At 37.8% G+C, this 12,570-nt stretch overlaps 1 protein-coding gene across 1 annotated transcript; it reads left to right on the forward strand.

Moving 5' to 3' along the window:
* Positions 1-6,895: 6,895 nt before the first annotated feature.
* Positions 6,896-11,515, forward strand: LOC122306099. The gene is made up of 6 exons (XM_043118496.1): positions 6,896-7,182; positions 8,193-8,327; positions 8,507-8,629; positions 9,583-9,688; positions 9,765-9,822; positions 9,905-11,515. The coding sequence occupies exons 1-6, from the start codon at positions 7,050-7,052 to the stop codon at positions 11,144-11,146; spliced, it is 1,797 nt and encodes a 598-aa protein (XP_042974430.1). The 5' UTR covers positions 6,896-7,049; the 3' UTR covers positions 11,147-11,515.
* The last annotated feature ends 1,055 nt before the right edge of the window (positions 11,516-12,570 follow it).

Below are 12,570 nucleotides of genomic sequence, written 5' to 3' on the forward strand. Positions count from 1 at the left end.
AATCCCCACGCACGGATACAGGGAAGTCGAGACGTCCAGATGGTGACATCACGGGTCACCACCCTATCGACGTGTGCCAAGTGTGTGTATAAGCAACAAATGTGCACGAAGAAACACGCAGTGGATAGCAAAGTCATATAACTAAGTACCAAAATTTTTCATTGTTTAATACAAAACTGTTCAAAACATACATATTAAAATATTACAAACTACAATATTATTCAAATCCAACAACAAGACATTAACTTCCACTCAGAACTCCGGCAGAGCCGCATCCTCGGGCTCAGCCTCCTTCTCCTCTTCCTCGATCACTGCACCAAAATCTACAGAACCAAAAAATGGTGTCGCAAGTAAGTAAAATCCAAACACCACTAGATAAAAATATATTAACTCAAACAACATGCATGAAAGAAAAGCCAATGCACATGACCCGTAAAACCATATTTTTCCACGCACGCCAAAAACCCATTTGGCCCAAAAACATAACGTTTAAAACCAAGTCTCGTCATTATCCCAGATAATGACCCAAACCACCATTTTCCCAGAAAATGGATCACAAAGCCTCAAAACCAAATCTCGCCATTTTTCTAGAAAATGACCCGTAACCAAAACCATAAAAACGATCCAATTATGCATGAACCATGATCTCCCCTAGGGATCATCCGCACACTCTGGCTCTGTGCCACACCGCAGTTAACGACTACGCATGTGACACCTAAACGAGCGATGCCCAGACTCGTGCCCAGCACGTCCCTGGTCAGGCCATCCTCTAGTCCCCGCCACTCTAGGGATCATGGAGTCGACACGACAGCGTTACCGTATCGTGCGATCCGGTCGTCGCCCTGCGACAACTTAGGGGATGTCAGTTAGTATTATCTACTCCCGAGTGACCAGAGGAGCTCCACCAAGATAATAACACATCCCGGCTTAAGCTCGTGAGACACATGCACCCGAAATCCATTTATGCCAACAAAACATGACTTTCTCAATTAAAATAAAATGCGCATGAATGCAATATATAAATGCAACCTCAAGACATAAAACAACCAACCAATCCCAATCAACACATCAAGCAACTTCGTCCTTAATCCATCCGACCCCCGAACTCATCGGATTCAGTCTGGAATCAACCAACCAACCAACCAGATAAATAATTATTGTAAGAGCATAATATATTTAAATCTAAAAATAGAATTTGAAAAATACTTACAGCGTTATACGGTATTTTTTGAAAGCTCGCGGCGTTGCAAACGGCGGAGGAAAAGCAACGTAACAGTGTAATTTACACTGTGGCTGTGGGTAATAAATTACCCACTTTTGAACGGGGACAAACCAAAGCATGAAATTGATAGGAAATGGTTTTGAGATGATTATGAAGCTAAAGGAAGTGAGTTTTGGCCGTGGGTGGCGGTGGAAGCGGAAAAAGCCCAAATCGGAGTTGAGCTCGTGGGAGCTGTTTTGGCAATGGATCGAGGTCAGAAATGGGTGGGTTATGTTGGCAAGAGGTAGGGGAAGAAGCTGTGAAGAGATGGTGGCCGGAAGTGGTGCAACGACGTCGTAATCGGTGAAAATCCGTGTGGCTTGAAGGAGTTCGTGGCGGCTAACGGTGGCTCGGATGGAGGTGAAACTTGGTGGGGATGTTCACCGGTGGAAGGGGAAGAAAACTCGGTGGGTGGTGTAGGCCACGCCGTCAGCGAGCGGCAGTTCTGGGCTGAGAAAGCAATCGGCAATAGAGAGGAAAAACAGAGTTGGTGCCGTGACTTCCAGCTGTGCATGGCGGCTAACGGCTGGTCGGATGGCTCTAAAAATTAGTGGGGATGATCACTGGTGGGAAGGAAAGATTTTGGTGGGGGTGGTGCACTACACGGCGGCCGGACGGTGGCGTACTGGGCTGTTAAACAGGCGGCGATGGGAAGGAGAGAAAAGAAAGCTGCGCGGGGAGAGAGAGAAACCGGGGAAGAAAAAGAAGAAAAAGAAAGAAGGGAAAGAAAAGAAGAAAAAGAAAAAGGAAAAAGGAAAAAAGAAAAAGAGAAAAGAGAAAAAATGAGGTCCAATCCTCACTCCCGGAAACCAAAAACTGATCCGCCGAAAACGATTTTAAAAACCGTAAAACGACTAAAATAAATTAAACACCACATCAAATAAATTAAAACCAATTTAAAATACAATAATTTAAAATAAATAAACTAATATATTAATTAAATTAAAAACACTCTTTCAATGAAAATACACGTAAAAGCGGGTCATCACAGATTAGGTCTCTTTTATTAAATATTTACTATTGAGATTTGCGCCTAATGCATATGATGACCTGATTGAGTCACTTATTAGGCTAAGACATAATGGGTTTGTGGAGGATTACGAGGCCAAGTTTGAAAGTTTGTCTAATAGACTAAGAGGACTTTTTGAGACATACAAATTAAGCTATTTTTTAAGTGGAATTAGGGATGATATAAGGCTGCCAGTTAGAATGTTTAACCCACCTACTCTAACCTCAGCTTATGGCCTAGAAAAAGTTCAGGAAAAAAACATTATCATGTCCAAAAAGAGTTCTAGAACCCACCTTACTTATTCCCCTGACCCTAGCATACTCAAACACTCGAAACCTCCTCCAACCAAAAAACCAAAAATCACCTCAAAACCCACCCTACCCATATAGAAAATCAACCAAGTCCAAATGAAAGAAAATGAGAGATAAGGACCTTTGTTACTATTGTGATGCTAAATGGAGTTCGGGACATAATTTCCAAAACTCAAAACTATACCTTCTGAATGAAGTGATGTGGGAACATGAGGGGATTAGTGAAATTGAGGAAGGAGTAGTTGAATGGGAAGGAGAAGCTGGTTTGGTGGAGCCTAGAACTATATTGGAAAAGCATGAGATCTCTCTACATGCTTTAACATGATTAGGCAACTCAAAAACCACGAGGGTTAAAAGAAAGGTGAGAAATCAATGGGTAATCATACTCCTAGACTCGGGTTTAACTCATAATTTTGTGAACCTAGCAGTGATAACTAAGGCAAAACTCCCTTTTGATCACTCAAATAAGGTGAATATTAGAGTGGTAAGTGGAGAAATTATCCTGAGTGAAGGAAAATGTAAGGGAATCCCAGTTAAAATACAAGGCACTATTTTTATTATTGATGTGCATGTCGTAGTCTTGGCTAGGTGTGATATGGCGCTAGAAATATAGTGGCTAAGGGAATTAGGCCATACTATGGAACTTTGATAAGTTAACTATGAAGTTTTGCTTTCGTGAGAAAGATGATGAGCTGCAAGGGCTAGCTGCCACTAAAATGATCGAAGAAGGGTCAATTAATAAACTGAATGGGTTGAAAAGTAGAGGAATCATCTTACAAGTGATTGAAGGGGATTTAGAAGAGAAGAAGAAGTAACAAAATGAAGTGCCCAGGGAACTGCAGTCCATAATACAACACTATGGAGATGTTTTTTTTTGAGCCAAAAGGGCTGCCACCCCCAAGGTCCCATGATCATGCTATAAATATGATATCCGACACAAAGCCAATTTCTATAAGGCCTTATAGATACCCATAATACCAAAAAGATGAAACAGAAAAGATAGTGTAGGAATTGTTATCCATAGAGTCATCTAACCTAATCAAAGTCCTTACTCTTCTCTAATGTTATTGGTTAAGAAAGAGGATGGGACATGGTGGCTGTGTGTGGATTATCGGGGTCTTAATAGTGTCACTATAAAAGATAAGTTCCATATTCTGGTAGTGGATGAGCTAATGGATGAATTACAAGGGACCATTGTATTTTCGAAGTTGGATCTAAGGTCGAGGTATCACCAAATTCGGACAAGACAGCTTTTAGGACTCACAAAGGACACTGGTTCCTAGTGATTCCCTTTGGGTTGACTACAACATCTTCCACCTTTCAAAGTCTTATGAACGGGGTGTTTCGACCTTATTTGAGAAAATGCATACTTGTTTCTTTTACAATATCTTAATTTATAGCTAAACAATGCAGGAACATAAGAAACATGTGAGAATTACACTAGAGATTCTAAGGTAGTAGAAGTTATATGCGAAACAATCAAAGTGTTGTTTGGATACAGTGAGATTGCTTACTTAGGTCACTTAATATCTAAAAAATGGGTGCAGGTAGACCCGGATAAGTTAAGAACCATGATCGAATGGCCCTTACCAAATCCCTTAAAGGTGTTGGGAGAGTTTTTGGACCTAACAGGGTACTACCTTAGATTTAATTTTGTTATGGAGGCATTGGAACACTGCTAACCAGGATGCTTAAAAAGGATAGCTTTCACTAGACAAAAGATGCCAAAGTAGCTTTTCATCAACTGAAGGAGGCTATCACCTAACCCCTTGTATTGGCTTTACCAAACTTCATTATACCATTTACAATGGAATGCGATGCATCAGGGAATGTAGTGAAGGGAATGTAGTGAGGGCAATTTTGATGCAACAGGGCAAACCTATCGCATTTTACAGCCAAACACTCAAGGGAAGATCGTTGGGTTGTCTACTTATGAGAATGAGCTTTATGCCTTGGTTTCAGCTATCTTAAAGTGGAGACTTTACCTTTTAGGCTAGACTTTTGTAATGAAGATTGATCAACAAAGTCTAAAACACTTGTTAGAGCAAACTTTTCCTTAGGAACATTTTTAAACTACATGGGTTGCCAGCTTCTATTGTGTCTAATCGCAATAAAACTTTTACCAGTAAGTTTTGGTAGGAATTATTTATAATGCAAGGAGTTTAGATGTCACTTTAACACAGCATATCACCCCCAAACGGACAAGCAAACTAAAGCTGTGAATAAAGTCCTAGAGACCTACCTAAGGTGGTTCACATGGGATAGACAGAAGGACTGGTCATTATGGCTACCCCTAGCCGAATGGTGGTACAACACCACCCCTCTCCTAACTATCAAGTTCACACCATTTGAAGCACTGTACGGTTATCTACCATCAAGGATGGTTGATTACGTACTTAGCACTGCTCAGATGGAGGTAGTGGAAGCCAACCTCCCTTCCAAGGATCACATAGTTGCTCCAAGAAAACCTACGAAAAGCACAAGAGAGGATGAAACGATATGCCGATCTGAGGAGGAAAGATCAGGAGTAGGAAGTGGGTGACTGGGTATACTTGAAACTCCAACCGTACTGATAGTCTTCAGTGGCTTATCAGCATACCCAAAAACTATCCCCCAAGTTTTTTGGGCCCTTCAAGGTGTTGCAGAAGGTCGCTAAGGTGGCCTATCGCTTGGATCTTCCCTCAAGCTCACGGATCCATCCCACTTTTCACATCTTATGATTAAAGAAGAAGATCGGGACAAAGTTCTTAGTGGTTCCAGTATTGCCTCCGGTCGATGAAGATCGAGTTCTCAGGCTAAGAAAGTGATAGCTCGGCGGATGGTGAAATCTGGGAACAAGGCAAAGGTTGAGTTTTCATCACCTTGAGGGCAAGGTTCTCTAAGGGGGAGGGATTTGTAACAGGTGGCGCAACCTAAGGTTCAACTTGCTCAAAGAAGGGGATGAGAGATTCGGGTGGAAGCAATTGATTGGGAAGTGATTCACGTGGGAAGCTTCAGAAGACTTTAGCTAGTCTGTACTTTTTAATTTTTAATGGGTGGTCTTTGGGCTTAGTCTTAGTGGTCTAACTTAGATTTACGTTCATTTGGGTGTTAGTTAGTGTGTTGTTTTTGGGATATTGTATTTCAGCCCATTCGTTATGTTAATGACTTGTTATCTGTCTTAGTCTAGCCCATGGCCTCAAGAATGGAAGGTAATGCATCTAACATCATATATGAACTGCAATATTACTATAAATAAAACCCTAATATGAATGTTATAGAAATTTCCTATTTTTCTATTTTTCATTCAACCTCTATTTCTTCTTTCTCTGTGGAAGCGCTTCTCTAGAAGAGAGCAAGTCAGTGGGATTCTCCTATCATTTTCTAGTGGGTGTGTTACACCTTCAAATTTACCCAACAGGATGTGTTTGTTTCTTCTTTGTTATGGAATGTGAACCTCTCATATAATGAGTATGAATTGTATCAATGATGTTTAATTTATATAAAGGAGGGAGAAAGAATTTTTTTTTTTTAAATGAAATTGATTTACACATTTGTGAGAACTAAACATTGATGTTATATTGAAAAAAAAAAAAAAAAACTTTGTAGTGAAACAACTGGCAAGCACCTCTACCTGGATTCCACTCTCTCTTTTGATGTGGTAGTAAGAATTCATGGTAGCACAATAGCATGCATATGCAGATCTAAAGCAGGAACTCCAATATATATCCAAACAGACTTCATACATTCCACAAACCCAAATGTGGGTGAAGCTGCAGTGGCATTAATGGCAATTCAAGAATCAGTGAATAGAAAACTAACAAAGATCATCATTGAAGGAGACTCTCAACAGATTATTCAGGTTGTTTGCAATTCAAAGTCATCAATAGATTGGGAAATACAGTTGATCTCCAAGAACATCCATCACTTACTCCATTGTTTTGAAAAATGGAGTGTTAGGAAAATTCATCAATCCCAGAATTAATATGCGCATAATATTGCGCAATGGGCAACTTCCAATCTTGTTTATGGAAGCATTCCCCATCTCAAATTCTTGATTGTGTTTTAGAATTCCATAGTGATAAGGATCCTCTATTTTCCTAGTTTTATGTATAATTATGTATAATTAAGTAGCGTTATGGATTATGGAAACTTTGTAATATCATTTCAGGAATGAAACTTGCTTACAAAATAATAATAATAATAATTGAAAAAAGAAACTTTCAAATTCATATAGTCAGTAATGTGAGGAAGTTCACTTTTCAAGCTGAAATTGGATTGTAATTTGTTAAAGAGTTAAAGAAAAAAAATAAAGAAAATAAAAAGGCACAACCTCCCACTCACGTGCAAAGTGGCTGGCGCCACAAATTGTCACTCTTCTGCTTTCTTCTTCGTTCTCGTCTCAACGTCGCTGATGGCAATTGGCAATGGCAATCACGAATCCGTACTATATGCCAAATAGAGCAGTTGATACTGAGGCCACAGAAAGATGAAGCAACGGATTTCAGAAGCTACCCCTAATGATCCATCACCCATCCGAACTCTACCACCACTACGGAGTCTCTATGGAGTTGGGCGCTCCCATTCCCAATTCTGCAATCCAACATCCCAGGGACCCAAAGGTTCTCAATTCTCATCATATTTTTTTTTCTAAATAATTACTTCATGTTTCTTCTTTCAAGTTGTTTATTATTCATTTCATTACCGTATTTAGCTTGAGAAATTGGTCTCTGAGTTTGTGGCGTAGTTGCTTTATATTTTCTTTAGGGTTTATGGTATTGAATTTCCGTTCTTGCACCTTTTTTGGTTCTAAGTATTCCCACCTTTCACGGGATATCTATAAAATATTTTTCAAGGAGCTTTTTTTGTACGTTGAAAAAATAGGCTTAAGTTTCAATGTTGCGGTGCCTTCTTTATCCTTTTTCTCCTTTTGTTGGAAAATTTCACCAAAAGAATGTGTGTGTAGTGTGTGCGCGTGTATTGAATGTTGTATATATATAGAGGAATTATGAGATTAGCATTCACTTTGTGGCTTCAAATTTGCAATTCTAGATATGTATTGCTTCTTTTTCTTTTGCATTGCGTTTATGTTTGATGAAATTGTCTTGAATGGTCAAGCACGGGGTTATTTTTTTTCCATACCTTAGGTCTACCGTTTTTCAGTGTACCTAGTATCTTGGAATATATACGTGTGAGTTTATCTGTTAACCAGTAATCAAAAGTGAATAGTTGATATAACACATTACTGTCCACTATTCTATTTTTCTAACTTGAGTTAAGGTGGTGTCTAAACATGTTATATCAAGTTGTAGCTTGGAGATTGTCCTAAGTGTTTTTGTCTTCCTAACAACTTTATCATTTAGATCAACTTCTTCGTTCCAGCTAAAGTTGTTTTGTTCTTCATTTCCTAGTAGATGTCAGCCGCAATAAAAAGTAATGTTAAATATCTTGATGTTGATAATCCTAAGTTACAAATTACACCCTTCTTCTACACATTTTGAAGGAAGCAGGGCTCCAAAATTCAAGTTGCTGGAGCCGCATCTGTTGTCATTATGTTGTACTTAGTTTTGCAAGATCGTCGATGCTTGGAACTTGTGTTTAATGAATCATTCCATTCGAATTTAACATGCAGCTGATGATCCCAAAACGTCCGAGTTTGCATTTTTTAGGAAAGTGAAAGAAAGCTCAGGGCACATATTTCACTCAGATACATTGCAGGAAGAGAATAAGCAGGCAAAGAAGTTCAAAATAAGTGACTGTTCTGGAGGTAAGTCTTACAGAATTTCGTCTCAACTGATGTGTGTTTATTTGTTTATTTAAGTTCCTTTTATTTCTTAATTTTGGTTAATGCAAAAAATTCTCAAATCATGAATTAGCAATACTTCAACTATTATGCAATGCAATGATCGGGATGGGATTATAACTTGCTTTTTCTATACCATGCAGAGGGTACCAACTGTGTAAAAAATAGGTGTAATGACTTCAGGTCCTCATTGCTAGCTGAAAATATTACACCTATTAGCTTTAGCTCATTTCTTTCACCCCCTGGTGAGGCATCAAAGAAGTCAGGTGTGTGCTGTTTAGGGGTGATTTAATATTATTTTTTACATGGTATGCTTCTTCTTAGTTACTTTTGTTTTATTTTTATTTTATTTTTTTTATGTTTTTGGTTAAGCTATAAATAAAAGTGGAAGGAATTACATGAGAACATATGATTGCTCGTAACTTTGGAACAATTTAACATTTATCCTCATTGTGAAATACCTGGAGTTGGTTATCCCCAGTTTTCTTGGCAATCTATTTTCCACTTCTTTTTCTTGATTTGGTCATAAAAATTTAACATTTATAGTGGATTATCTTATAAATTAGCTTCTCATCTTTGGTCAGAAATGCATTGCTTGATTTTGAATGCCTTGAAAAAGTAATGTAAGTGCACATATAGCGAATCATGAAACAGAAGAAAAAAAGGGGTGCAATTCCACCATCTTATGACCATTTTTTGTAATATAATGAAAATTTGTCTAAGTATGCTCATTTTGTGGGCTTTTGATTTCGGCATCCTAAAAGTTGGCTGGAGTATTATCAGTCTTCAACATTATACACTAGAATATTCTCTACCAGCCTTTTCAATCTCACTATCAATGTGGTATTCTGCTCCATAATCTTATTTTACATGATTGATTGTATCTGCCGTCACTGTTTTTCATATATCGGCATAAAATTTCCTTTGAACTTTTGTAAATTGTCAAATCAGACCCACTAATGGAATTTTTCATTGCTCAGTTTGAATATATCATGTAAATTTGGAATCCAGAATCGTAGATGGCAAGGAAGGAAACATTGATTTTCACAAGTTATTTAAAATTTTATTGTAAGATTCCAAAAGTTATTTCTCTTCATCTTCTTGGCTAGCAGATGGAGCTCTATTGCTTATTAAGTTTAGATTATAACAATCTTTCACTGCTTCCTAATCTCACAATTTGAGTGGTATTAAATGTTCACAAGTATTTCATTATGTTCAGGAGCTCATCACAGGCATGGAGAAATATTTTCTAGAAAGAGACAGAAACTACGGCAATGGGTTGTGGAGACCTCATATCCGAATATTGAAGATCTTTGTTCAAAGGGGTTAGGCTCATTAGTATTAATAAGTTATTTCATTTTGTTTAAGCCTTATATCATGGACTTATAGAAATTTTCTCAGGTATGATTTTGTTTCTGTGCTTCTCAGTCGCCTTTTCCCTGAAAATAACAAGAAAAGTGTATGCTCTTTTCGCTTTCTTTGTGGATGTGACTTATTTTGCTGGAGTTGGTAAGTAAGCTGAGTAGTTATTTCTCTGGCAGGTTTTTATGAATCTAAAGTCAGCGGAAATGAATCTTGATACCAAATCTCAGTTTCTTGCTTCTTTGGAGTCGGATGTTGAGCTCAAAAAATTAAATCATATACCTGCAAGAAACTATGTGGAGCTTGACAATGGTTCACACTTGGATGATGGTCCTAATTCATCTTGTTGGTTGAACAGATCAGAGGAAGCTGTTCTCTCAAATTATCACCCTCCTACTAGTGATTCTAAAATAGCACGTCTTAAGTATGAAATAAGGGAACCTGGATATAAATTCAGAGAAAGAGCTCCAGTTCTATGTTCTGATAGGGATTTAGCTTATGGCTTTACATCTCAAGGATATGAATCTCAGCTTGCATATAGTGGGCACAAGAAATTAGGTGAATTACATGATCCAACTAAATATGTGATTGAAAGAGAGCCACCCGCTCTTCTTCTAGGTTGGGACTTTGACTGTGATCATGATGAAAGAAACCTATCTGTTATTTGTCGAAGTACAGAGATGAGTGTGCATTCTCCCTCATCAAGTTCATGGGGCAATGATCCCCAACACATTCTCGATGATGGGTTTGGTTTGAGTGAGTTGACTAAATCATCTTTCCTGTCCATTTATTCTCCAAATATTTTGTTACCTTGGTCCCAGTCAGCCAGCTATAGTGATCATGATTTTCGAAGATGTGTTGTTGAAGGCCAGGAAAATATATACACAGATTTTAATTGTTTTCCTTTACCTTTACCGATTACAGCTGACTATCTTAATTTGGATGAAGATTGTGAGAATGACACCACATGCAAAGATAGCAGCATCTTCTTTGCCCCTCAAAGCCTCCGTCATATAATGAGCAAGGTTCTTGGTGAGAAATATCATCATCCTGGTATAGAAGGTTTCCTCCTTTCCTCTGAACTTGATATTGATGTAGAATGGAATTGCCATTCATCTACTGGGTCCTCAAAGAAGCATCATTCACCTTTCAATTATGCTCTTCAATCCCCCCAAGGGGAAGGCACATCTTCACATTTTCTGCTTAACGACATGAATGAGAGTCATCTGGATGCTTCCAGCCATAGGGGAACCCTAAGTGATTTCAGTGAAGATATTGTGAACATTGAAGACTGGTCGTCATTTTATTTCCACATACTTCGGGACAAAGACAAGGCATCCCCAGAGCCGCTTAATGAATCAAGCTGGGACGCAACTTATGGACAAATGTATTCTGATAATAGTGGAGTCAATTACATTTGATGCTTGCAAGCATTCTGGGTGGATCCTTCATGCTTTGATTATGACGATCTGTTTCTGGGCAGTTTGTCTCCATGGCTACATTGTTGGAGATATGTCCATCATTCAATGGTTTTAGGCACGAGGGCTAATTAGGTATATCAATAGTGTATCAAATTGATTACCATAGTTTATATGGTCTATCAACTGATGTAAATTGACTGCTTATGGTTATAGTTGCATAAGCTGCGCAATATTGCTAACTGGTTTAGAGAAGAAAAAGGAAATTTCAAAGAAAAACTCCAACTTGTTCATGGAACATGTTAGAAATGCTCTAGAAATCTGCATTGGGTTTAATAACTTTCTCAAAATAATGGCTGAAGATTGTGTTTACTTTTTGTTTTTTTAATCTAGGTAGGGGTACCTCTTTCATTTACCTTCCTTTTGAATACTCACCTCGAGATGATAGCCCCATGGTAAATGTTGAAAAAAAAAAAAAAACAGGTAAATAATGGAAAGGGATGGTGACTGTTGTCAACATCTGGATTAAAGTGCTGCAGTTTTTAGGGGTACCTGCACCATTGTTTTTGTCTGCTATTAAGCACCAGTTTGGTGAATTTTTTCCGTGGGTTCTTTTAATTTTCCTTTATGCATTTCAGGTTATCATGTCAGAATTAAAGGTGTTGACATGTTGTTAGCAGTTGAAAAAGGACAGGGAATCAAAGAAAAAAACTTGCAAAGCTTCAAAACCACAGCCTGTTTTTTCTTTTTCTTTTTCTTTTTTAATAATTTTTAATTTTTATTTTTACCACCAACCAAATTGATGTATGGAGCAGTAGTCGTCTCCTTTGCAAATTGAATGTCATTCTTCTGAATAGTGTCCTGTGTTTGGACCACTCTTAAATTGCTCATAGCTAGATGGCTGTCTTCTTTTCAAGAAAGGGCCGGATACTATGGTCCTCAGCCTTTTGTGTAGTAGGTACAAGTGAACTCAACATTTTTTATGTTCTTGAAGGATTTGGAGGAAATCAAAAAAAAAAAAAAAAAAACAAAGCAATTGACAAAATAGAATCTTGTACGTTCATTAATTTAAGAGATAAATCTACTTTATACCTCAAATAGTTAAGAGTTTTATATTTTACACTCTACACTATCAAAATTCGCACGTTGCTGATTGCACCCTAAGAACTTTAAAAAACAATTGGACACTTTGCGCCATTTATAAGATTTGAGTCCTTTTTTCGTTCATCTTGACTATTAGAATCTAACTTTGATGCAAAGTGTAAGTTTTTCATAAATAAAGGTTAAAAATACGTTGATTTTAACAAGTTATATGCAAAATATAAAACTCCCAATTGTTTAAAGGTGCAGTTTCTCATTTTTCTCGTTTATTTATTTTTAGATAAATAAGGTTATTAAGATTCGATCTCATGTGCCTTGCGTCATCC

Source organism: Carya illinoinensis, chromosome 4 (genome assembly GCF_018687715.1).
Source record: "Carya illinoinensis cultivar Pawnee chromosome 4, C.illinoinensisPawnee_v1, whole genome shotgun sequence".
Classification (NCBI taxonomy): domain Eukaryota; kingdom Viridiplantae; phylum Streptophyta; class Magnoliopsida; order Fagales; family Juglandaceae; genus Carya; species Carya illinoinensis.